The 26,927-nt window shown below is 44.3% G+C and overlaps 2 protein-coding genes and 1 pseudogene across 5 annotated transcripts in view; 1 reads left to right on the top strand and 2 right to left on the bottom strand.

Moving 5' to 3' along the window:
* The window catches only part of RAD51 (RAD51 recombinase), a 28,306-nt gene extending 19,255 nt beyond the window's left edge, over window positions 1–9,051 (top strand). For both annotated transcript variants that reach the window (XM_014552276.2, XM_006176615.3), the window contains exons 7-10: window positions 6,300–6,413; window positions 6,761–6,890; window positions 7,108–7,229; window positions 7,687–9,051. In XM_014552276.2, coding sequence (XP_014407762.1) covers window positions 6,300–6,413; window positions 6,761–6,890; window positions 7,108–7,229; window positions 7,687–7,810 — 490 coding nt within the window. In that variant the 3' untranslated portion in view covers window positions 7,811–9,051. The remainder of the gene's footprint in view (window positions 1–6,299; window positions 6,414–6,760; window positions 6,891–7,107; window positions 7,230–7,686) is intronic.
* Window positions 1,496–2,196, bottom strand: LOC102523623 (annotated as a pseudogene).
* Window positions 1,496–26,211, bottom strand: RMDN3 (regulator of microtubule dynamics 3). 3 transcript variants are annotated; one of them, XM_014552275.2, is made up of 13 exons: window positions 25,063–26,211; window positions 24,626–24,825; window positions 22,648–22,840; window positions 22,087–22,230; window positions 16,698–16,986; window positions 15,839–15,941; window positions 13,298–13,358; window positions 11,566–11,641; window positions 11,327–11,404; window positions 11,001–11,099; window positions 10,674–10,727; window positions 10,458–10,538; window positions 1,496–2,568 (listed from the first exon to the last, which is right to left on the bottom strand). In XM_014552275.2, the coding sequence occupies exons 2-13, from the start codon at window positions 24,816–24,818 to the stop codon at window positions 2,551–2,553; spliced, it is 1,389 nt and encodes a 462-aa protein (XP_014407761.2). In that variant the 5' UTR covers window positions 24,819–24,825; window positions 25,063–26,211; the 3' UTR covers window positions 1,496–2,550. The 3 variants fall into 3 exon arrangements, with proteins under 3 accessions (XP_014407761.2, XP_014407759.2, XP_006176680.2); XM_014552273.2 differs by lacking the exon at window positions 1,496–2,568 and adding an exon at window positions 9,454–10,148 and having other exon boundaries at window positions 25,192–26,211; XM_006176618.3 differs by lacking the exon at window positions 1,496–2,568 and adding an exon at window positions 9,454–10,148 and having other exon boundaries at window positions 25,063–26,209.
* Window positions 26,212–26,927: the final 716 nt, after the last annotated feature.

Genomic DNA, 26,927 nt, shown 5'->3' with positions numbered 1-26,927 from the left:
TGGTGCTAGTGTAGTTGGAGTTATCTATATGAATGATAGTCCTAAATATGAGCTAAAACTATAAAACTACTAGGAAAAAAACCAGGAAAAAATCTTTATGACCTTGTGGTAAGCAAAGATTTCCTAGATACAACACCAAAAACACAGTCCATGAAAGAAAAAATGATAATAAAGTCAGTTTTCATTTCATCAAAATTTAAAACTTCTGTGCTTCAAAGAGCACTATCAAGAAAGTTAAAAGGCAACCCAAAGAATGTGAGAAAATATTTGCAATCACATACCTGATAAGGTTTTAGTATCCAGAATATATAAAGAACTCTTACAACCTGACAATAAAGACTACCCAATTAAGAAATGGGCAAAAGACTTCTATAGACATTTCTCCAAAGCAGACATAAAATGGCCAGTAGGCACATGAAGAGATGCTCAACATTATTATTTAGGAGGAAATGCAAATTAAAACCACAGTGAGATACCATCACTAGGATGGCTATGATGAAAAAGATAATAACAAGTGTTGGGGGGATATAAAGAAACTGGAACCCTAATACATTGCTGGTGAGAATGTAAAATGGTACAGAGTCAATTTGGAAAAAACAGTGTGGCAGTTAAAACATGACTTGCCATGTGACCCAGCAATTTCACTCTGGTTATGTACCCAAGGGACATGAACACATGTCCACACAGACATGTTTCTGGATATTCACAGTTTTGTTATAATAGCCAAAACCTGCATACAACCCAATTATCCATCCACTGGTGAGTGAATAAATAAAATGTGGTTTATCCATACTGTAGAATAGTATTCAACAATAAAAAGGAATGAAGACTGATACATGTTACAACATGGATGAACACGCTAAATGATAGAACTAGACACAAAAGACCACATATGATTCCATTTATATGAAATCTGGAAAGAATCTGTAGGGATGGTATATTAGTGGTTGCCTGGGGCAAGGAGCAGCAACAGGAAGTAACTACAGATGGACCTAAGAAATCTGTTTCTGGGTGATGGAAATGTTCTAAAATTGGATTGTGAAAGTCATTGAATTTTACACTTAAAACAGGTCAATTTTATGATATATAAGTTACACCTCAGTAAAGCTGGTAAAGAATTTGTACATTTCTATATCCCCTAATACAGCTTTCACATAAGCTCTTAAAATTGTTTTACTTAGTTTTTCCTTGTTAGGGTCAGATGTGATCATTTGATCCCTACCACACATTTTACTGAAACCTAGTGATTAAATAGAATTTAATTGCATGTTGAGATGTCAGACTCATGTTGGAACCTGCCTGGCTAAGTTAAGAATTTTCTTCTCTAGTTTTTAAATTATAACTAGATTCTCTTTCCCAGTTTACAATTTGAAGAATCCAAGCCATCAAAGGTGCACCATTGAGGCATAAAATTGGGTTGGAACAATAATTGCAGCTCTTTACCTTTGCTTACAAAATCCCTATCAAGGAAAAAGAATTTCTCTCTCTCTCTCTCTTTTTTTTTATATGAGCAAGTATGATTTATTATGGACAAAGAGTAGAAAAATTTTACTAATATCCATAGATAAATTCCTTAAGTCATATGTGAAGAGGCAGTATTATTAAAAGTTTGCTTTATTTTTTCTGTTTAATCACGTACTATCTCCCAATTACAGTTAGATTTGTTTTATGCCTTCCAAACATTAGCACAGTTAGCATCACCTTATCAATAACCAAATAAATAATAAATCAGACTAGGTCCCAGTGCTTATGTCCACATCTAGATTGTTAGGGTGATCGGGAACTCTTATTTGTTTACTTTAGCTTTTAATTCTTGGTTATATCTCCAAATACGAAAGAGCTGAGAGGCTCCTGCTGCACTGACAAAGAAATTAACAGCAGACTCCAGTTTTTTGGAATAATTACAAGTGAATATCTTGACCAAGTAAACCCTGTTGCCATCAAGACAGCCGGTTGAGCTGTGCTGAGTTTTTCTGCAGGTCTGGCCGTGTCAGCCAATCCAGCACACACCAAGCCCCATTTCATAATTGGAGCCCAGAAAAATACTGTTCTGGGACCTGCTGGGTGGTTGTACAACGGCCTCAACTTCTCAGGCAGCAGGAGCTCCACTCTATCGAGGACCCGGTGGTAGGTGGCCCTCAGGCCCCAGGTGCCGGCGGCTGACATTTCTGCCAAGTGACCATGGGCAGCCGGGATGGAGAGTGGCCCTGTGCTTGTCCCTGGCTGACAGTAAAGGACAACTCCTCGCCTTTCCCGGCCACAACATCTCACGTCCTCCTCTCCCCCAGGGTGCCCTTAAGAATTACTTCTTGCAGCCTGATCTTAGTTTCCTAAAGATGAGTGTAATAAAATGTATCTTCCTTCCCAAAGTTGTTTTTGGTGTTCAAGAGAAATCACACTTTTAGTTTTTTAGTATGCTGTTTTATTAGTTGAAGAGTTCTTTTGGATAAAATCATTAAGGTTTTGTCCAGTAACATAAATGAATGTTCAGATAGGATACATGGGATAGTAGAATGTTGGCTATGAGGACCAGGACTTCGTTTTCATCACTCAATGTATCCCAAAGCCCTAGAACAGAGCATTCAGTATTTGTTAATGAATTAATTAACATTTATTAATTAGAGTCATGTTTATGGCTTTGTCCACTAAAAGAAAAATGTTTAAGTAGAAATTTCATTAATTCATTTTAACCACTCCTATCAGGAAAAATTTTTATAACTGAATTTCTATGTATGTATATTGTATTTAAATTTATATTTCTGAGAAAATTACAGGGCCTCCTTAAGCTAATTAATACCTAATTTTCTTTCAAAAAGGAACAACCCTCAGTGATTAATTTTTGCCATGCTCTGTTGAAGAATATTAACCCACATTCAGGTGACTGTAGCTTGAGGGTTCTGAGACTGTCATCCTCAGTATAGCTACGTTAGCATCATCTGGGAAACTGTTTGAAATGCAAATTCTCTGTATCCACTCCAGACATACTGAATTAGAAACAGAGACTGTGAGGATGGGGTCCAGCAATCTGTTTTAGTGAACTTCCTAGGTGATTGGGATGCTTGTTGAAGTTTGAGAACCATGGCCACAATTGCCAGCTACAGCGTCCCTACGTTTTTTGAATGTTCTTTTAAATACCATGAGAGAGAACGACAGAACCCCCTTGAGGTGATAAAGCTGAGTTTTTCAAACTTACATGTTAAGAATCACTTGAGGTTTTTATTTATTTTTTTAATGAAAATTCCCATTAATTTTTTCTTACAATTTTATTGATATAATTGACATACAGCACTGTATAAGTTGTGTGTATATAGTTACTTTATTTTTTTATTAATATATAGTTGATTTACAATATTATATTAATTTCAAGTGTACATTATTATAGATTATACTCCATTTAAAGTTATTATAAAATATTGTCTATATGATCTGTGCTGTACAATATATCCTTGTAGCTTATTTATTTTATATATAGTAGTTTGCACCTTTATCTCATCTTACCCCTCCCCTACTGGTAACCACTAGTTCTCTATATCTTTGAGTCTGTTTCTGTTATGTGATATTCATTTGTTTGTTTTATTTTTTAGATTCCCAAAAAAGTGATAACATACAGTATTTGACTTATTTCACTAAGCATGATAGCCCCCAGGTCCATCCATGTTATTGCAAATGTCAACATTTCATTCTTTGTTACAGCTGAGTAGTATTCCATTTTATACACACACACCCATGTCTTCTTTGTCAATTCATCTGTTGTTGGCACTTAGGTTGCTTCCATATCTTGGCTCTTGTAAATAATGCTGCTATGAATATAGGGATGCATATATCTTTTCAAATGAATCTTCATTTTCTTCATATACATACTCAGGAGTGGAATTACTCATAGTTTTATTTTTAGTTTTTTGAGGAACCTCCATACTGTTTTCCATAGTGGCTGCACCAATTTACATTCCCATCAACAGTGCATGCCGGTTCCCTTTTCTCCACATCCTTGCTAACACTTGTTTTCTTTTTGATAATAGCCATTCTTACAGGTGTGAAGTGATAGCTCATTGTGGTTTTGATTTGCATTTCTCTAGTGATTAGTGATGTTGAACATCTTTTCATGTGCCAGGTATTGGTTAAATATGCAAATTACCATGCCTCTTCCTGAAAATTGTGATTCATTAAGTCTGGTTTAGGCCAAGGAATTTAACTTTTTCTTTTTACAAGTGTTCCAGATTATTCTTATCTTTAAGGAAGTATTGGAAACACTAAGAGAAGTTGCTTATTTCCAGCAAATTTTTTCCAAGTTGTGGAAATTGAAAATTTATGTGCTGCTTCTGGAGGAATGTGAGCACAGAGATCCCCATAGTCGTCTTTGTGAACTCTGCTGAGAGAAAAGCCAGGATGGATCTGTTTTTCTAGTAAATCATCCATATTGATGGCAATAGATAATCTCCATTCCTGATTGGTTATATCAATGTTTCTTGAGGCAAGACTAGACTTGTGTAGTACAGTACTGAGGCCTCTTCAATCTTTTTTCTTTCTTATAGTCGTGATTTAAATAGAGAAAATTTTATTTCCTTATTCCCATTTGGTTAGGATCCCAAGGTAAAACTCTATCCTCACTTTATCTCCTTATCTCCATGCCCAGACTCACCTAATTCATCATCAATTCACCTAATATCAGAGCTAAACTTCCAGTGTTGATAATGGTGAAGAATAGCAGGTGAAATGTCCAGGAAAGTGCAAAGATTATGTGTGTCTAATATGAATCCATTGTAAGATGTGGAAAATTCATTTGGGTAGAGTGGGATCTCCTGTTATTGGGGGTTAGCTTATTGCAGTGTTATTTCAAGTTCTAGAACATTCTTTTGTTTATCTATTCTTTTGGGTAGGAAAAGTGAGAAGAAAACTATTTACTAAAGCCAGGTCTCAAAAAATAGATTTGACACAATCTATGCTTTTGTAATGATCAGAATCTCTATGTAGAATAGACTGCTTCTTTTAAAAGATTGATGTTATCATAAGCCTAGAAACTTGGTTCTCAGGGAATAATAGCACACTGATTTTGTTTAAACAGATTGTCTTTTGAACTATTACATAAGGGAGTCATTATACTCTTGGACTATGATGACTTTAGGTAATATTAATATGAAAATACTGAGTTACAGTAGTGTGATTCTCTTTTTGTTCGGGTTATGGATAAAAGCATCAACATTAATTCAGAATTTACTAAGTATTAAAAAATGTGCTAGATAAAAAGGCCTAGTCTTTTCCCTCAAGGAATTTGTAGTCTAGTAAAAGAATGGCAGGTAGCTCCTCACGAGTGCCATAAAAAGGCCTAAATTAAGTTTTCTGAAAGTGCAGAAGAGGGAGAATCACGTCAATTTGAGAGGTGCAAGGAAGCTTTTATAAAAGTGCAGACACTCACAGAGGCATAAGTCAAACTACCTTTGAAGAAATGGATCCCATTATGATACATTTAATGAAAATTTGTCTTGCTCCAACCACCTTGAGCATTCGAGTTTTACGTAGCAGTTACAAAGTTGAGAAAATACAGATTGTTCTAAGAAAATAGGAGCTGTTTTTAAATGCAAAGGGAAAAAAATTATTGAGGTATAAGATGAATTAAGGTATCACTCATTTAGCCATAGTAGATACATGTTACATATTCTATAATAACTGTGAACTAGTTACGAGACAAAATATACTTATTTCTCTTAAACCTCTTAGAGTTTCAAGTCCTTGCTTAGAAGGTTTTATTCCTATATAACTACAGGTTTGGTTGGGTTTTGGGTTTTTTTTGTTTGTTTTTTTTTTAGGAGGAGGTAACTAGGTTTGTTTGTTTGTTTGTTTAAATAGAGGTACTGGGGATTGAACCCAGGACCTCACACATGCTAAGCAGGCACTCTACCACTGAGCTGTGCCCTCCCCTCATAACAGCAGTTTATATGAATTTGTTTAATTGATCTTTGATTCGTTGTTTTTGTTTCAGTCCTGATGCTGTCATGCTGTCCTTTGTTTTCACAGGACAACATTGTTTCCTTATATTTGGAAATTTCTTATTCTAGTTCAGGTGTCCTCAAAGAATAGGTTTGATGTATTCTGAAGTCCTGCCAGGTAGCACTACTCTACAGCCGCTGCTGCTGCCAGCCCTTTCTCTCTAGTTGGCCTGGGCTTCCTAATGGAAAGGGAATTATATTCTTTAGCCTTCTTACTACCACTTCTTACCTACCCATCCAGGTAATTTCATTGTTAGAGATGAATTTCTCATCTGTCTTGAGTTCTGTGTGCAGCCTCAAAATGTTCTCTTCTAGATACGGCCTCTCTGGCAGTGATGTCCTGGACAATGTAGCTTATGCTCGAGGGTTCAACACAGACCACCAGACCCAGCTCCTTTATCAAGCATCAGCCATGATGGTAGAGTCCAGGTATGTGGTCAATAGAAGATACTGAATATGTTCCCAGAGCCTTTACCCTGAATCTTTGGGCTGTGATCAGTTTGATAGTAGCTTGAATTAGAAATGGGGAGATTGAAGTTTTAGTTCCTATTTTGACACTCTTGCTTTGTGGTTTAGGTCAAGTTACTGTTCAAATATGAAGCTGTAATCCACCTGAACTTGTTGGAAATTTTACTTTGCGATAGGGTAACTCAGAAATGGATTCTGTAAAAGTAAATAATATGTAACTATAAATATAAAATTTTAGGGTAGTGAGGGAGGTAGTAGAATCTGACATAGCCTAGAAACAGGCTTCAGAGAATCCATGTTCCCTGTAGGTATGCACTGCTAATTGTAGACAGTGCCACCGCCCTGTACAGAACAGACTATTCCGGTCGAGGTGAGCTTTCAGCCAGGCAAATGCACTTGGCCAGGTTTCTGCGGATGCTTCTGCGACTTGCTGATGAGGTAAGTTGTTGGGTAGGAACAGAGAATGCCTACTTTCAGGGGCCATGTGTTCTAGGAGACTTGCCCAGAGGCCAGGATACCAGGGTCTGGTATCATCAAGGTATCAATTAGATATAGAGAGACTTGAGTCATTCATTGCTTTGTGGGTGATGGGGTGGCAGCAGTAAGGTTCTTGGAACGTATAACCACAAAAAATGACTTATCCTTTCCCTGTCAGTTTGGTGTAGCAGTGGTGATCACCAACCAGGTGGTAGCCCAGGTGGATGGAGCAGCCATGTTTGCTGCAGATCCTAAAAAACCTATTGGAGGAAATATCATTGCTCATGCCTCAACAACAAGGTAAAATGATGGGATAGATGGCTTTATCTTGGAATGTCATATTAACTGTGAAGTAGACATGAAGATAACATTTCCATTTAAACCCTGTTAAGGCTGCTGTTTTGTACTTAGATACAGGAGCCCTTGCTTAACTTAATTGTCATGCTCTGGTTAGAATAGGTGTTTGCTTTTAGTTCACGAAGGAAATAAAAGCCCTCAGATGTGGAAGAATGAATATGAAGAATTGATATGTCTCTCATTATTTAAAAAAAAGTTGTTTCAGTATAAAAAATCCACTGGAGGGTGAGCAAAAACGGATTCCTCCGAATTGGAAGTGCCCTAAGGAATACAGAAGGATCCCCGAAGTCCTTCTAGGAAGTATATATGTCTAAAAAATTTTGAGATGTACCATGAGTAGTCAAGAATAGAGTTTTTAAAGTATAATAACTTTGGTGCTTGGTTTGTGTCTTTGCCTCAGACTGTACCTGAGAAAAGGAAGAGGGGAAACCAGAATTTGCAAAATCTACGACTCTCCCTGTCTTCCTGAAGCTGAAGCCATGTTTGCTATCAATGCAGATGGAGTGGGAGATGCCAAAGACTGAATCCTTGTTTTTTTTTTCTCTCCTGTGATAAACCTTAAGTGCTTCAGCCTAATGGAGAGGACTGCTCCCTGGGGTTCTTCACAGGCCTCTTCCTGTTGTGACTGCCAGGAAAAGGCTTCCAGGAAAACAGCTATTATATCGGCTTTTCTTATGGTGTAAACACGAGACAGGTCAGTAGTCACATGCTGATCTGAAATGTTTATTCCTTCTAGAGTGTATTAATCTCTGTGAATTCTTTGGTTTGGGGGGTAGTTATGAAGTACCTTTGACATCATAATGCCTTGGGGTTGACTCAGGACTAACTGCTGTCTACTGGACAATCTTATGTCTCCAAGAGAACTAAACCTGGGGAGACCTGACTTCTCTGAATAATGTTGAAAAAAATGCCTGAGTTAAGTGGCATAGGGAGTGGGTCTCCTCACAGGTTTCGTTTTCTCTGTCAGTAAAACTGTTCAATCTGAAGCAGGGTTTTAAGTTTGTGTGTTTCGATTATCTTAGATAAGAATTTGTTTTTAGATAAGGGGTACTGAGTAGCCTGCTGGGCCATGAGCCCTTCACCATCTACTCGGTTTTTTAATACTAAGAGCAATTCAGGATGGTTCTGGAATCTTAAACATTTCAGAAGCTCTTTAAGTAAGTAGGTTCAATGTGGGACTGCTAATCAAGTAGTTCCTTGCAGTGAATGTGCTGTTTATAGGAGTTATTCTGGTACAAGCTGAATATTTCAAGATACAGCCTTCATGATATTATTTTGGCACTGGATATGGGTGATCAGCTTCTATTGCTTTAAAATTGAAAATGTAAAAGGGAAATCCCACATTCAGATGATTCAGTTTATTCTCCTTCAGCCTAATAGAGAAAGAATATTGCAAGATATTCTGGCTTTCCTGTGCCTATGTTTTGATTCTGTAAGTTTTGTATTGTATAGGTCTGGTACTCGCCCAGATTATTCCACTGCAGGGGTTTGAGATACTCCTTCCCCTTCAAACTTCTGCTCAGGATAGGTTTTAACCAACTCTTCCAATTTCAAACGCCCTCTCAGCTAGTACCGGGAGGAGAGGCAGTACAGATCTCTGTTGCCTGTGTTGACCGTACTATGTATGTATGGAGGTAGGAAGACAATTTAATGTAGCTTTGTTTTAAAAACAGTTCTGTTCCTTGACTTTAAAGAACAGAGTACGTCCTAGGTATTCTTTCATTTTTACACCACAAAACAAACCTGGGATGATACAATAAAACCATAGTGACAGATTCTGGAACGGACTTGCTCCTTCTATAAAAGCATCTAACCTTTCTTTTAGTCCTGCAGGGTATTTAATTGACTTTGACCTAGAAACATGTCTCAGTTTTTCTCATAGGTAGGATTTTCTTTTCAGGTGGGACTAGGCTTTGTGCCCTTGGCCCTGAGAAGGCTGGGAAACACCTGCTTAGTTGGAATAGACCTTGTTAAGCTTAAGATAAGCTCTCTACCTGTTTTAGATTTAACTAAAATTTTCTTTGGAAGTTGTATTAACCAAAACACTTATTCTAAACCATTTGGTACTGTTTTTCTATTTGTCTGCAATAGTCTCTATAGTAGGAAACAACTAGGGAAATGTAGAGCAAGAATAAGAACTGATTACAAATAAACATAGAAAGGGGAATACAATCACTTCTAGTTAACTTGGTTTATTTCAAGTTTGTACCAAAATATATTCCAGGCAACTCCTCACATCACCATTTTCAGTCTCCTAAGTCTTATGCACTGCTGTTGTTCCAAAAAGCTGCCAGGACTCTGGAAGCCAAGTGGTCCAGCCCCTCGGCCCAGGAATACAGTTTGAATCCACATGATAGGTAAGAGGCAAGACCCATGGACTGCCCTAACCCTTCCTTTTACCCTAGTAGGTTAGGGTATGATCTTAGGACTATATACTTTGGTGCTGAGTATTAATCAGTGGGAAAGATTAGAGTACGAGTTCTGTGTGTTGTTCCTCTAGCTCCTGAAAGTTATCCACCTCACCAGCAGCTGGAAGCCAGCCTTAGTGCTCTACCCACACTCAGCCCTAGGAAGGTGGGGTTATATTAGTCTTGATTTTTCAAGAATTCACTTTAGGGAGAGAACAACAGGAACCAGGCCTCATGTACTTCCCCAATTTCAGATTAGGTAAGGGATTAGAATAAATTAACCAGTGGACAATAGGAAGAAATTGGGGAATGGTAGCGGTCAGGCCCCTCCCTCAAGCAGTCTTGCTCAGTTTCCTGATTTCCTTCACCCTCTCAAGTCATAAAGGCTATTGAAATGTGATTAGTCTCCTAAAATTACTTCCAGTTCTTCCAGGTCCTTCTGGAAAGCTGAATCCTAGGGAGACAAGAGAATAAGACTAGGCCTCAAACTTGTAAGCCAACATTTCCCAAACCACTGGTACCCAGGAATAGGCCCCTTGCTTCCTTTCTGAGCTGTTACAGTCTTTCCCACTTCCCCAGGATAGCCTGGAGCGTATGAAATCTGTCTCCTCCCCTGGGTGAGATACATACAAAAGAGCCCACATGCAAAAGTGTAGACTTTTGGAGGAAAATAAGACCTCAGGGGAAGATATTCTTTCCTGAAAAGGTCACTTGATGACTCAATGAAAGAGCGCATTGTTAGAAAAGCTCTTAAAAGTATTACCTCTTTAGTGACATCTGGCAGCTCCAGGGCCAACTTCATCCACTGTTTAGCTTCAGGGTTTTCCCCTAGTTCTCTGTAGCACTGAGAAGAGACAACAATGAAAACCTGTGAGAAACACCACCAGGAGCCTAGGAGATGAGTATGTATGCTTTCAGCAGTTCCCAGAAGTATCATTAACATATTTTCACCTATGCTGAAATAGGCAGGTGAATTTACCTTGGAAATATATACCCTTCCTGCTTTGGAAAATCCTGGCTGTAGTTCTTCAACCTGGAGAAGGGAGAAAGCATTTCAGTGAGGAGTTCCCAAAGTCTAAGTCAGGCTAAAGCTTATTAAACAGAGTTCCAGTCCCCAACCTGGAGATGAGATTCCTAGACTCATGAGTCATAGTTTTGTAAGTTCTTCAGGTGGTTCTGATTTTCCCATAGAACAGGCACACATAAAATTGCCCTCTACCAGAAACCCCCTCCCAATAACATCCTCAGGGAAAACAAGGTCACCCTGGCAGTTTTGGCTACTGTCCACCCCTTCCTTCCCTGATACCTTTAGGAAGCTCTGGAGGGCGTCCTGCACAGTGGCACAGAGAGGGCTTTCAGACAAGGCTGTAGCAGTTTTTTTTTCTAGCCAGCTCAGGTGAGAGACCTGCCACCAAAAGATCAAGGTGTGACTAAAAACTTAAGTATCTTTAGGAACACTGAATGTTCTGTACTTATGCAAACAGGGCTAAATAGGGCTGGGTCCAGTCGCCACTAACATGACCGTTTAGAAAAAAATGGTACTTAAGCCAGACCAGGCTGAATACTCTGCTCTTCCTGGCAAGGTGGTCACTGTCTCAGGACACTTATGTCAAGCCCAGAAATTGAGTTTACCTGGTAGCACCACCTGCCAAGGAGAAAGTGAGCCATGGGGTTTTCCGGCTGGAGGGCAATGGCTTTGTCCACATGCTCCTAAGGGGGAAAATGTAAATATAAACTAACATCAGACACTACAGATTCTAAGGGGAGAGAGACAAGTCATAGAGGCTGTAGGAACACCCTTTGCAAGGAGCTAGGATGGAGCAGGGAATCTGGACTAGACCAGCACCAGAGAAGGAAAAGCCTTTCCTCACCTTGAAGCTAAAGCCATTCTGGATGCGTCTCTGGATGCCCTCATGCTCAGCCAGCTGGCCACAAAGCACTGCATACCTAGGGGGAAGCAGCAGCAAGCTCAGGGACGAGGGCTGAGCACCGGCCCTGCCAGGAACGGGCTCCCCACCTGTGGTCTGACTGCACTGCCCCTGCACCTTCGGAGCTGAAAGCAGTCATTTCCATCTGTACAGAATTCTTTTCACAGCCTTCTGGTCCCAGTTCATATTCTTTAGCAAATACAGTGGTAAGCTCACAATTCGTCAAAGTATAACAGGTACAAAGAAGGTGGGTCCTCTCCAGTAAATCTCTCTTGAAATTTGGACCGAGATCTTGCCTAAATATTTTCTCATAATCATAGCCGTAGCTGTCATAAAAACTTAAGCAGGTATCTAAAAATTAGCATCAAAGACCTGAGTACACTGCTTTTTGTCTCCTAAGCAGACCTTAAAAGGTCTCGTTAGCCTTGGAAGTGTACCATTGGGAAGATGTTTTAGGATGGGATATTCTAGGAATCTCTAACGTTAGCAAATGAAGAAAAGGCCCCAATTTCAGCCCTCTCCTCCTCCCTCCCAGGGTAAGAAAGCCAGCCAGCTTCCCTCCTGCCTTTAAAAACAAAGGTCTTGAGGGGAGAGTACAGCTCAAGTGGTGAGTGCATGTTGAGCATGCATGAGGTCCTGGGTTCAATCCCTAGTACCTCCTCCAAAATAAATAAAAAATAAAGCTAATCACTCCCCCCCCCCACCAAAAAAGGGTCTTATTTCCTGTCCCCCCAGCATTGTTTCTAGAAGCATAGTTGATAAGTGTCCAAGGCCCAAGTTGCTTTTTCATGTTATTTACTAAATATCTGGTGGTATTTGTATCAGATACTTACAGAGGCTCATTTCCCTGTTTAGCCCAAACTAAAGCTGTTCCCCAAGAATACCTCAGAGAGGATGAGGTCAGTTTCCATCCTTGGGAGCCCAGGAGCCCCAAGGGAGCGGCACCTGTGATGCCCAAGAAACGGTGACCTGGCCCCTGAGAAGAACCATTGCAGAGATAGTTTCAGCAACAGTTAAGGAAACGCAGCCTCTCCCAGCTCACAATCTGAGGGCAGAGCCATGGAAAGCAAGTAGGGAAGTGGGAAAGGAACATTTTCACTAAAACTCTGGAGCTGGAACCAGGCCCCAGGACACAGGTTGACCCAGACCCATCCAAGTTGGCAGAACCTTGCCTCATGTGAGGCCACAAACAGGGCTGATGCGTTTGTAAGCTAATATATTGACTACTGAACTTCCTGAGGGTGAGCTCACATCTCCTTTTCCTCATGCAAGCCAAGCAAAGAAGCCAAAGTCCGCCACCAGCCAGGGATCACAACTAGGGGAATGAAGAGCTTGTGTGGGAGAATGGAACTGCACGTGTCCCAGCCTCCCTGAGGAGCCAAGAACCCACAAGTTTTGTAGCCAGAGGTGACTAACAAAGCTACTCATTTCTCCAAGCCTCCACAGAAAGAAAGCTCTACTCTTTCCCCCTTGTCTCACCCAGAAGGCACTTCCCAAAGGAAACGCCCCCTGGGGCCCTCGCTTGCGGGGAGGACTGCATAAAGAAATGAGCGCCAGAGCTCCCTCTCCTGGTCCCTCTGGCAAATGCCTTTTTGGCCAGGGCAGAGAAAAGAAAGGGCTCTCCTCCACCCATACCCACTCTGGCTCTCCCTGGGACCCTGCAGGGTGCCATTACCACTGGTGACATTCAGCATTCTCATCCCCCTTCTCCAGAGCGGCCTCTGCTGCTTCTTTTCCTGTAGGACAAAAGTGATTCAGGGTTGACAGGGGCTCCCATGCACCCTTCCACAGGAAAGGCTGTGGGAACAGTGACTGCTCTAAGCTCTCTGAACTTGTAAATAGTTGCACACTTGAGCAGAACGAAGAGCTGCAAATAGCTGCTCACCTTGCTCTCCCCTCTACTCACCTTGCTTTCCCTATCTCTGTCAACTTCCCCAGGTACCTGATTTTTATAACACCTACCTGATGTGCTCAAAGCATTTCAAATATAAAAGGACTCAAAAGCAATCAAACTGTCCCCAGTAGACCATTGCCCTGGAGGGCTTTTGACTTGGGGTCTGTAGCTAGGCTTCAGGGTGTCCATGAATCCCTCTGAAGTTGTATATAATTTTAGGTATAGGTGCATTTTATTTAGAAGAAGGTCCACAGTTTTTATCAAGTTCTCAAGAGGACCCATGATCTAGGAACATCAATCATGGCTCTAGGCCAGAACTCCTCACCAAAGCCCGATGGACTGAAGTATGACCAGAGGTGACTTTAATGTAGTCTTACCCAAGTTTCTAAGCACAGAACAGAAATCAAAGCCTAAATACATGCAAGCTCTTGACAAGGGTCCCCTAGAATGTCAAGGAGCTGGAACCCTCCCGCTGAGGACCCTCATGCCTACACACTGGAGAAAAGAACACACTGCATAATGGGGCATCTGATTAAAATGGAGAGGGACTGGAAGGGAACACAAAGATAATGGAACAAAAGTAATGTGTTGAGGTGGTAGGCTGTCTAATCTGAATGTTTCCTCATCCTTAATTGATAGTAATCACGGTATAATGTTGTATATTCAACAAACACATTTAAAGACTGCAGATGAGAATCCTACATTCCCCTATCCAAGTGGAAGGACCACACGCCCCACCGCTGAGGGACACTGTCTCATAGGGGACTCCTGTCTGCCCCCTTCAAAGCACTATCACACTAGGAAATTAACAGTGAAGAATAAGGCAACCAGTTCCTGCCGCCTCCTGGTGGTCCTAACTTCTAGAGATAAGACAAAATGAAGTACTTTAGATCCAGTAAGGATGGTCCTAAAAAGCTAGAATCCCAGAGCAGAGCCTTTAAAGACGCTCCATAGTCACCTGACCTCCAGCAGGAACAGACCTGTCCAAGGCTGCTAAGCTCGGGAAGCCAGACCAGACCAGTGCTGGCTGTGGCTGCTCTAACCACTGCCCCGTCTCCACCTTCAGGGTTCCTGTTGGCTGTAATACTAAGAGATGATCCAAAGGGAAAGGAAAGGGTGTTGTTGATTACCAAGAGTCCAAAAATCAGCCCCAAGGGCTGATAAGAATCCTCACCTGAAATTTTAGAGGGGAAGTAGAAACTTTTAAAAAGGAAGAGGCAAACAGTAATTAAGCAAACAACTTTTGTTACAGCTTCTGGGGATTTTTCTGAAGATCTATAACAAACATTCAGCTCAATTGGCCTGTTCTTTCTATACTGGCAGAATTCTACAACTGTCAAGAACAATGATCCTGAGGTACAGTCAGATTCTACATTATCAAAGATTCAGTGTTTGCAAAGCTGTACTTACAGAAGTGGGAAAGCAGACAGATCCACTTAGATAGTTAACTTTGAATAACTGAACCAGAAGATCTGGAAGTCCACTGATGGTGCCTGACTCAGGGTGTGTAGTTAGGCAGGATGCATCATCTTCCCTATAAAACCAGCCTCTCTTTAAAGCCCCAGGGTTCTCAGTGACCTCGTGACAGAGGACGGGCCCTAAACGTGGCACAAGTCATGTGTACCCTACACCCCCAGGTACACACTCTGACAACAGAGTTGCTAAGTAGACTCCAGGGACTTCTAAACCAGCAATATTCCCCCAAACTGCTCCTTACAGGCGCTCACCAAACATACACCACTCATTATATTCTTAAACACCTGCCCCACAGGCTCCATAACTGAAACTAGACCTAAGCAGAAGCAGAAAACCTCAGATTAAGAAAGGTTTTGCCCTTTGTAGTTGAGGAATGACAACAAAGAATTGTGCTAATATGATACCACAGTTGACCCTTGAGCACCGTGGGCAATAGGGGCACCAGCCCTCTGTGCAGCTGAAAATTAACAAATAACTTATAGTTGGCCCTCTTTGTCCTCGGTCCAACCAACCGTGGACTGTGCAGTGCTGCAGTATTTCCTATGGAAAAAAATCTGCATATAAGTGGACCCGTGCCACTCAAACCCGTTGTTCAAGGGTCAACTGCTCTCCTGAAATCATGTACGCCTGTGTTATGCAAGCGCCGTGATGTGCAGAGCAACAGAGACTGCTCTGTCTCCTGGAGGAAGCAGGGAGTCTCTGGGAGCCACTCTATCCCTGTGGTAGCTGAGCCACAGCTGCCCTGACCGCCTGTGTCTTGGTGGTTCCCAGGGCTTCAGGCTGAACACCGACTCCACCCTCGGCATCATGCAGCCACCTTCCCACCAAGGACCTGTCAGCACTTACCACTTAGAGCATAGGACTTCTTTTCACTTGCCTCCTCAGCAAGCTCACACATGTCACTGTAGGCCCGGGCCAGGCGCCAGAGAAAGTCCTGCCGGCTTCCATGCTGCAAACCAGACAGAGGGGTGAGCCCCTTTCTCTCAGCTGCAGAGAACCGGGGCTCTGGCCTTCTCCCCACACCCTACCGTTGAGTGTGTCATAAACACTGATATCAGGCCACCCACACAGGACTTCTCACCCGCGGTGGCTGATGACATTATCTCTAGATACAGATTGCACAACCCGCAGACTGAGGGCACTCTGGCTTTATACCATGAGGAGGAAAGGTCAACTCCAACATGTGATGAGGCACAGCAAGAGGCAAATCTTGCTGACAATGAAAAAACTGTGAAAATGCCCAAGAAAAGGGAAAATTCCAACTTTGGGGGCATTTATAGCTGAATGAGCATGAATTCTGGCAGTGAACCTGAGAAGAGAATTGTGGTGGAGTGACCTACACACCTGTCACTTGTGATGAAAACTTCACATAGGGCAGGCAGTTTTGGTTCTGCCTCAAGGGAAACAAAAGAGAAAACCCTTCCAGTTCTTTCCACACTTCTCCCTGGTGAGAGGAGAGGCTCTTCTGCAGTAGCTCTACAGGTGGCAGCCAGCTGCCCTGACGATGGCGGGGAAGGCAGCACTCGGCCTCCTTGGAATGGGATGTACAACCCTGGGGGGTAGGTGCAGAACTCACCGTCTCACCCTCATTTCCCTTCCCATGTCACTTCACGGTCGGGGACACAGTGGCCTGCCACCAGGGGTTAGCAAGGGGAGGGCGGGACAGAGGGGCGGAGGAAGGGCAGCCAGGCAGCTGGAGCCTCACCGCCAGCTTGTTGTTGAGCAGCAGCTGGAAGCCCTCCCGCTTATCCTGCTCGCTGCCCCGGTGCATCTCGTCTGCCTGCTGCAGGAGGGGCAGCACATCTTCCGGACCAGGGGAGCCTCCGGCCTCCAGGGCTGCGGACACCAGGCCCGAAGCCACCTCCACCACCAGGTCCAGAGAATCTTTTCTCCCCATCTTCACAGTCTCACAGCTCACTTCATCTTCTCCGTCATCATCACTCTCTCTTTCAGAGTCCCGCTCATAGTCAGACTCAGCATTGGCTGTTGTGTAACTGTGGCAGAGAAACAAAGTGACAGGGTCAAGGGAAGGGATTACTTAGCCTCAGAGCCTCTAGGGTCTAGCATCCACCCACAAGAGGCACTCTCCACGGCACTATTGTCCAAAGCCCCAAATAAGAACCATTCCCCCCAATTAGGGGTAGGAATTAGGCCTTGAGAAAGCTTCCAATGGGAACTATGGGCTGGGGAAATAATCCAGAAGGGGAAGAGTGACCGACTGGGGCCCTGTGACAGTCAGAGGCCAATATGAGAATCCCCTGCTCAGCTACCACCAAGTCTGCCAGAAAATAGAGAAAAAGAGAAAACTTAGAAAGGTATGAACCAAAATGTCAGTAGATCTCTCAGGGTAGAGGAAGTAACTTCCCCCCTGTATTTTAGTATTATATATGATTGCTATACTGAGCATATATTCTTCTTATAAAGAAATAAGTGCTTAAGATAAAAACCTTAAGATGTAGGTGGAGCTGATATCCTGAGCTAGATAGCTCCCCAGGCTGAGGGTTTGTCAATCATTTTTGCTTTATCAGCCAAATGCACTGTCAGAACCAACATGGGTGGATGCCAGCCTCTGCGGCCATCAGGCCGCATTTTCTTTCTCAATTGAATGTATACCTCTGTCCCAAGTCAGCAGCCAAACCTAAACCACAACAAGAGCAGCCCTTGGGAACTTGCCAGGGGTAGGGAGGGGCCACTTTACAGCTGGAAGCAGGAAAGGAGGAAGATGTGGACAGAAGCCCTCGGGAAGGTATCTGTGGGGCCTCTGTAAGCCAGGTGTCTCCCAGGGACCCCAACCCTGATGTACCCACTGAAGAGGAAGCCAAGTTTCCCTTTGATCTTGGCCTCCACCAGCAGCTAATTACGGTATTTTCCCTAATTGCCAACTGAACCAGAGCAGAGAAGGTAAGGCTTCCAGAGGTCACAACCAGACACCAAAGAGCTCTCCACACGGCGTGAAGGGAAAGCAGTTTCCGTCAGAGCCAGGAAGTTCCAAAGCACAGAAGATCTTCAGGTCATTTAGGGATAAGCCTTCCTCTGTCCTGGAATAAGGAAGTAGGATCCCTATGGCTGGAACAAATAAGACCTGAAGGAGAGATGAGGGAGACGCGTACAAATAAAGTCACCACAGCCTAAAGTCAGGGGCTGAAGGCTGTAGGCTGAAGTGCTGTCCTCATCCAGCCAGCCAGAGATGCCAGGCGGGCAGGTTCCAGGAGGCGGCAAGTGAGCAACCAGACCTGATGCCCACTCCATCCATGCTGCTGCTTTATAAAGGAGCTTTCAGACTCATCTAACAAAGGGGCTCCAAGAACATCTATTACAGGAACTTACAAGGTATTTAAAACCTTCCTAACCTTGCTTTTTAAAGAGGTTATGCAAGTATCTCTTCTCTCTAGCAATTTGCAATAAAAGCCTCAGAAACTAAAGGGACAAGGAAAAGTGATTATCAGGTTTCACAACCAACCTGGGTGGTGATGCGCAAGACCACACAGGACAGCCCAGAGAAACTCCCTACCAGTTCCTAGGCTTGGACAATAACTTGCCCCAAATGAAAAAGTTGACAAATCAGTCTATGAGGGCAGGTAGCACTGTGCTCAGTGGTAAAGCATGAGGTCCTGGGTTCAATCCTTGGTACCTCCATTAAAAAAAAATTCTTTTTAAAAAAAATCAGAGTCTACCACTGCCTCCACTCAGCCCAGCCAGGCCCAAAAGCAAAATGGGTTATTTGGGGTGTGAGCTTGGGTCTTATCACCTCCCCTTGCAAAGAGAAGGGGTGACCCTATTGCCTGCTCAGCTGAAGGCTGCCTCGGCCAATCAGGAATCTCCTGGGGAGGGACCCGTGCTCTACTCCTGCTAGAGCACAGGCATCAGCAGTCTCTCCAGGGAGCTGGGCCAGGAGGAAGGTCCTGTAATGCTGTGAACCCTCTGAGTCCTAAAGGCCAGGGAGCTGACGTGGACAAGGAAAAGGAGAGATCAGGAGGGACCTCATTGCCACCCAGAGTGAGAGCTGGTAGAGCCCTGTGAGGCAGAGAGGCTTTAGTGAGGCTAGTCTGGTGGGGAGGCCTTTTATTACACCTCAGCCCCTCTTCAAGGAGCCCTGCCTCACATCTGCAACCCTGCTGCCTGATATGCGGTAGGCAGGCAAACTCTTGTTGAGTGAGTACTGACTTCCAGGGCTAGAGAAGAGATTTATCACGTGCCAAGAGCTACAAGGGCTGCTGTCTTGATATTCACCCATTCTCTCACATTTCTGGGGCCACCAACCCAGCCTCTGGAGAAACCCACCAGAGAAAAATGGACAGCTCTTTTATTTAACATGCCCAGCAGCGTTTGAGATGAGTCAGGGTCTGGCAGGGACCTTTGAAAAGGCCCTTTTGACTTGTGCACTCAGGCAGGACACACTGTTCCCACAGTGCGTTGAGGACCCAAGGTTCCCTCAAAGCAAGGAGCCCAGAGCTGCCCAACCCTATTCCTTGAGGAGACCCCACAAGGCAGTGGTCAAGGACCCAGTTACACACACATCCCTTCCTGGCAATTAAGTTTCTTTCTTTTAATCCTAAGCCCCATTAGAGGTGCTGTGCTGAGGCATTCAAAGACAACCAGGCATGGGCCCTAAGCCCGAAAGGCTGTCAGTGGTGGGAAGATAAGACTAACCAGAATGAGGTGATAAATGCCCAAGAAGGAGTGGTGGTGAGGCTGCAGGCAGTCCCTCTTGGCTGGGAAGCCTGGGAAGGCTTGCCGGAGAAGCTGGTGCTTTAGGGCAAGTTGGGTTTTGACAGGGAGGGAACTAAAGTTGTGTTTGGTACAATGCTCAGGGGAAAAGCTCACGGACCTACACACTTATTCTGACTGCTGTGTTCAGTCGATCCCCTGGGAGCTCAAAGTTGTTATTTTATTTGGACGAAAGAGGGAACACAGCTTTCAGTGGAGTAGAGTAGCCCATCACATCTTGTGTTTTCATCTCTCATGGAAGCGCTCCTTCCCAGGGGCCCATATGTTCAAAGTCATTCCAGAGTTTGTGGCCTCCTCCCAGAATTCTCCCTCGACCATGACCATGGCAAAATGAATGATTCACTGTGGCCACTGCTCCAGATAGCAGCCAGCTAAACCAGAGTCTGGAACCATGAAGCACCGATGGCTTCCACGTGCCACAGGACTGGTCATGGGGCTGAGCCTGCTGGAGCTGTAATTAAGAAAGCCTTCCTTCCTCTCATGCCATTACAATTGGCTGGCAGCCCTGTCCTGCTCTTCATGGTCTTGGGAGCCCCACTGAGCATCCCAAGCAGTAAAGCACCCACAAGTTTCCCTGGTTAATCACTCTGGCTCTCAGTGCCCCCAGAAGTTTGTACAATTTCTTAAAATCATCACTAAGAGCTTTGAGTTCTATATCCGGGTTTGGGCAGAGCTGTGAACTCTCTCTGTTCTACACTCTCACAAGGTTCAACTGTCAATTCTCCACCCAAGTGACTTCCTTCCTTGGGTTGTATAGAGATGCTCCTTACATCTGAGGGCCTACTATCAACTATTTCATCCGTTATTTCAATCCAGATGTGTCAAATATTAATTTCATTTTTGCTCCCTTTATCACAGTCCTCTGGAAGCATGTCTCAGCCCAGAGGTATTGGATAAATTAAACAGAAAAGGTCCCTTAAGAATACAGATCATGGGGATCAGACAACCAGGCAACAGTAGCCGTGAATGGAGGACTAAAGGTCTTTACCAAGACTTCACTTGTTTCAAGAAGCACCTGATCAGTTACCAAGTTCAGCACAGATGCCCAATGGCAGTGACGTGGAACAAGAGTAATACTACTCCAAATTTTCTCTGAAAAGTAAATGAGGAGAGGCAGGAGACTATAATGACTCAAACAAGAAAACAAGGCTGTGGTTTCTGAGGAATATGTCCGGAACAGAGCACGGTGCCCAGGGCTGTGAGCTGCGGCAGCTCTCAGTCAGGGGGAAGAACTGCCCAGGGCTGCCGGCAGCCTGTCCTCCTGCGCCGACTGATGGCCAAGCTGTGCTGCAGACCGCAGGTGAGTGTGGCTGAGCCTGCACTCAGGAGCTGTCCACCCCTAGGCAGCAGGCGGCAGACCCCGCTAAGCCTCAAGGCTCTGTCTGAGAAACAGGACAGCACCTATGTTACAGGACCCTTGTGAGGATTAAGTGAGGAAATACCTCTGAAGTGCTCTGCAGTGTCTGTCCCAGAAGAATAAACAGTAGTTAACATGGTGTTTCAGCTCAAGAGGGACAACGCTGCGAAGATCATCCTAAATGGCTGGTTTAACTTCTAGTTTCCACGTGCATACAGGTAAACTAGTCACTCTGACCTGACAGAAGGCTTGACTGTTTACTCAGCCAGTCTGTTCCTTGAGGAGGAAGAAAGGTCGGCAGAGGCCACCAAGGAGAGAGCTGCTTCTAGACCTCAGGCAGGCCACCTGGACCTCGCAGTGGACAAGGGCAGATGCTGCCAATGACAGCATCGGGCACCGACACAAAGATATTCATTCAGACTCCATCCTTGGGAACAAGGTTTCAAAATGGCACTAGTGGTTTAAAATCAAAAAGCCTTTAGCCTGATCAAGTTTGGAGGCTGTCCCCCAGACTCCTGCCTGCTGCCCTGTCTCACAGTAAGGCCTATGGTCAGACCTGCCGGGCCACCAGTTACTCAGGTCCGTCACCACCCACCCACGTGTAAAGATGGCGAGGCTCCCCTGCGGGAAGAGAACTTCCCGAGGGAGGGAGCACGCTGAGTGCTTAGAGAGCTCTGTAGACCTGGCTCAGCCACTCAGTGAAGGAAAACGCCCAACCAATGTTACAGAAAACAAAAATAAAAGACATAATAACTATATAAAAAACAGACCTACTCAGAGGAAAACAACACATGCCAGCAATAACCACTGTCAGCACTGCCGTTTGTCTGGATGACTCAGGTGGATGGTTTCTTCTTATTCCAACTGTTCTGTATTTCATTTATTTATACCCTTACCTTGTTCCAAAAATTACTTACAGTAGCTTGATGTGAATTTTCCATTATAACCATTGCTTTTACAAAACATAACCTGGCTGAAGCCACAAGTGTCTCCAGGAGAGACGACTCACCCGCCTTCGCTCTCGGCATCTGTGAACGTGGCTCCCGAGGTGGCTGTGAAGTAGACAGAGCTGGAGCCGGTGGAGTCGCTCCTCTCCCGGGCAAACAGGAATCTTCGCCGCCGAGCCACTTTCTGGCTCTCTTCTATGTGGGATCTGAAAAGCAGGCCCCTTGCTAGAAGGTGCCATTAGGCCCCAACCAGCCTGCCTTTCCCCTTACCGGGAGGGAAGCTCTCATCACTGCTGTTCACTACAGGGCCAAGAGCAGAGAAAATCCTGGGTCTCTACCCTCAGGAGAGCAAGAAGGGCAGCTCCCTGGACCCAGCCTGCACGGCAGACCACGTTAGTCAAAACAAAGCGTTTCAGCTGCTATAACAGACCCTAGGGGCCCAAAAGCCTCAAGGAACACGTGCAAGGCAAGGACTCAAGCATGCGGCCTCCCTGCCAATTAGGTGAGAAGCTATAAAACTGGTTTCATCCTTAGACACACACAGCAAAGGCTGAAAAAGCTGAAGGGGTGGGGAAAAGCTGGGGTGTGGGGGACAAGGCAGCAGAGGAGGCTGCATTACTCACCGGACCTCCCCTACGATCTGCCCAGCAAGTCCCTGCAGGCTGCTCCTCAGCTCCTCCACCTCCCGCCGCAGCGCCACCAGACTGCTCAGCACGAACTCCAGGCGGTCCAGCACCTCCTCCTGCCCTTCTCGCGGAAGGCCATGCAGCACCGCAGCATCGCCAGCCTCACCTGGGACTGCCCGCAACGGCCTCACTGAAGGCAGGAGGACAGGAGACAGTGACGCCCATGGGATAGAGGGAGGAAAAGAACTTGCACCCAGAATTCAAGAACACTTTCTTCTCATTGGAGTTCAATTTACAAAAACTTTGAGTCTTTGTTCAACATAAGTTCAAGTCCCAGGTAATGATACATAAAAATTAAAAAAAAAAATCAAGGTTCCAATCTCTAAACAAGGGCCATCTCTTCCAAAAACCTTACACACCACAGCTCTTCTGCAGTACTGCACGCCACAGCAGATAGTGTAAAATGTTAGCAAGGGTGCAGTACCCAGAAGACAGGACAGCTGCCCTGCTAGAGTAAAAGAAAACCCTTTACCTGACTATTTATCATTCCCAAATCCCAGGAAGTCAGTACTAACCACACAGGGAAACTAATATTGAGCTCACTCAAATTCTGATTTTTAACTTCACAAAGAATAGCAAAGAAAACTCAGTTCCTCTCAAGAACTTCATTTAGTATCATCTGAGAGAGGCAAGGAAAAAAGGGGCAGTTACTGAGAGAAGAGGTACACTGGAAAAAGCCCACTCAAACCCCATTGGAAAAACACCATTGCCAAGCCCTGAACTGAGCTCTTGGTAAATTCTAAGAGTAAATGCTAGAAAACTGATAGCTACCTAATGCAAGTGGACTGGAAAATGTAAAAACAGGAAAGAAGCCAGGAAGGCAGGATCCACAGTCCAAGCAAGCATAAAGCTGTTAATGGAAATCTACTAACAGTCTTAGATTACAATACACATCCAACAATGTTCCAGTATGTAAAGCAAGAAAGATCCCTGGGAATGTGGCCACTTTCTTTCCAGCCTCAGTAGAAGAAAGACTACTGCTAAGAAATTACAAACAAAATACAAGGAAAAGGACAAGCACACCTGCAATACTTGGTTACCACCAGGTTATAAAATGCTGAGAAACAATTGCAATCTAAGGTGATAACTCTGAAGACTCTTCAAAAACTAACTTTTCCAAACCATCTGGCACTTGGTAATCAGAGAAAACACCTGTTCCCAATTAACAGGGGGCAAGATAATCTGAATGCTCTTTTATCACACAAATGAGAGGGGAGTGGTCTGAACCAGCCCTAGATGCTTCACTCCAATGAGTTAACAGGAAAGCTTCGCAAAGCTGAAAGCACTACCCATTTCAGCTGTGGCTGGCTCCCAGCCATATTCAGCTTCAATTGCAGTAAGTGCACTCCTAGGCCAATGCTGTGGGAAGTCAACAGGCCAGGTGACCCGGCCCGATCCAGCCACTTACTTGCTCTGTAACCACCTGGGGAAAGTTACACAATCTTTTTAAATCTCGACTTCCTCTTAAGAAGGATTTAAAAAACCTGGACTAGACAAGTCTCCAAGGTGCCTTCAATTTTTAAAACCTAATTTACTACATAAAGCTCATAAATTTTAATTCCTACAGGATTAGTTTTTCCTTTTGCCTTCTTTTGGAATCTTCCTCTACTTATTAAAACACCTCACCCACACTAAGCAAGTGCCTTTAATACATACATAGCACTCCCATCGCCAGAACTAAAAGTGAAAGCTAAGCCTTTTTACAATATACTTTCCTGGGATTACAGGGGAGAGTACAGAAGAGAAAGGCTGCTTTTCCTTTTCAATAAGCTTTCCCCAAACGTGAAACTCTCAAGCATCGCACCCACTCCCACCCTCCTACTCTTTCCCCCTTCCCACAGGTTCTGCTAAAGGCAGCCCTGATCCCAGGCCGAACGGTCAGCAGTCACTGCGGCCTCGGGGAACGGGCTCCTACCCTGGTGTCCGGGCTCTGAAGTCTGCGTATAGTCCAGGGAGTTGGGCTGGTTTTGGTTCTGTCTCTGGGCATGGTGCTGGGTCCGTTTCCACCGCTGGCTGTAAAGGGCACACAGGAATCCAAGGCCCGCGGCGGTGCCCAGCAACAATCCCAGCCCGGCGCGGGCGCCACCCAAGGCCCCCAGGCCAGACATGCTGCACCTGCAGCCCGCGCGAGCCACCGGAGCAAGCGCGTGAGAGTGGGGAAGAGAGATTCGTGAGTTAGGGTCCACCCATACCCAAGGCCGAACCCCTGGAAATAACCCCCTTGCCCAGACTCTGAGCTCCTACCACGCTCACCCCAGTCAGGACCCTAAGGTTTCTGCGAGCCCGCTGGGCCTGACTACTGCGCCTCGGACCCCGCCTGGACGCAGCCTCCCCGCCAACACGCCCCCTAACCTTGATTCCGGAGACAGGCTCCTGGGCCTCCAAACTCCTCTCCCAGCCTCACGACGCTGCAAACTCTTGGCCTCCCCGCCGCTACCTGTGAAGGGACCCTGGCCAGTCGGGAGCTCAATTCATACTCACCCCGCGGCTCACCACTGAGGCAGCACCGCCACCTCGCGCTGTCAGTGGTCGTGACGTCATCAAACGGCGCCAACCATCAACCCCCGCTCGCCTATAGGAAAGTGTGGTAAGGCGACCACCGAGGCTCCGCCTCCGGCCCAGCGCTTTTCCCAGGGGGCGGGGATACGGGTATTGTCGGAGGGGCGGAGCCAGCAGAGAGCGGGAAAGGGAAACCGGGAATGGGGTACAAGCGGGGAAAAGGGGAAAGCTGGGAGACTTCTTGGGCCGGATGCTCTACAGTAACCCGCATAGTCTGGCCAGCTGAGGTTCCATTTTCCTCCAGTCACACCAGATTACCTAGTGTTCCCGGGATGTGTTGTCTACTTTTGCGCGTCTACTGCTCCTTCTGCCTAGAATGCCCCTTTCTCTACCTGGAAAACGCCACACCTCCCACCTTTCCTTAACACTCGGTCATAATTCAGACTTTATTTGTTTTCAGCTTAATTTATTTATGCATTTTTACTCAAACTATTGACTAAGCACTAGACAATAGCGCCTCTGCAGTTTAAATTAGAACAAATAAATTTTGGCTATCCACAAGAAGAAGTCCCTCAGTTCCCAGGACCAGCTTTTGCCAGTTGACACTTAAAAACCTATTTTATAGATGCACACCCCAGCACAAAAAAATCTTAAACCTTACACTGTCGTTATTACATTAATCAAAGACAGGGTTACAACCTTTTCCATTTCCAGAATGTAAATTAAATTCATTCCTCTAACGATAACATACTTTAACATTTGGGTGAGGCTGAAACTTGGGCTGATCTCAGATTGCTTAAATTGATTCAGATACTATTTCAGCTTTTTTTAACCTGTGTTAATCATTTTTTTCTGCCCATCCGTGGCCCATAGTTTCTTTTATAATTCTATTTACTCCTATGATTCTATGCAACTTCTCATAATTTTTTTAAAGGAAATCACTTTTAAGCATTTTTAAAATTTATTTATTATTGTATTATTTAATTATTTTTATTTTGGCAGAGGGGAGGTAGTTAGGTTTATTTTGGGGGGAAGTACTGGGGATTGAACACAGGACCTCCTGCATGCTAAGCATGCGCTCCACACTTGAGCTATGCCCTCCCCCAACTTGTAATTTTAGAAACTAAAAATAAATGTTTTTATAGACTATGGTTCCAATTTTATTGTCAGCAATTCTTAAGAGTTAAATTTTAGTTTAATGGGAGCCAAAATATCTAGACCAGTCCTCCTCCAATCCTTCATTACATATTATAATTACTTACTTTTAAATTGTGGAATATTTTACATGTATTTTACACATGTAAGAGTAGACTTGATGTATAGGTACATTGTAAAGAATCATTTAAAATCTTAAGGTACCCATCCCACAGCCTAAGGAATAGAACTTCACCAATACCTCCTACTCATTTTTAAGGATTCGGTTTGACTAACACCTCGAGATACACTAAGGAATTAACTATATTGTCTTGGTGAGGAGAAAAGAGTGTTTTTAATATATTTTCTGTATTTTTCCTCATTTTTCTGAAATAAACATATATTTCTTTTGTAATAAGAAAATATGTTGTCTTTACTTTGGAGGGAATAAAAACTCACTTCCTCTGGGAAACCTTTCCAGACCTCTACCTTAATGGAATTATTTTGTCCTTCTTAGTTCTTGAGGCTTGGTTCTCTCTACTCTGTTATACTTGATTCCATGATTATTTGCTTTCTAGTCTATC

The sequence above is a fragment of the Camelus ferus genome, chromosome 6 (genome assembly GCF_009834535.1).
Source record: "Camelus ferus isolate YT-003-E chromosome 6, BCGSAC_Cfer_1.0, whole genome shotgun sequence".
Classification (NCBI taxonomy): Eukaryota; Metazoa; Chordata; class Mammalia; order Artiodactyla; family Camelidae; genus Camelus; species Camelus ferus.
The sequence above is the reverse complement of the archived record's forward strand: the minus strand, read 5'-3'. Positions and strand labels throughout refer to the sequence as shown.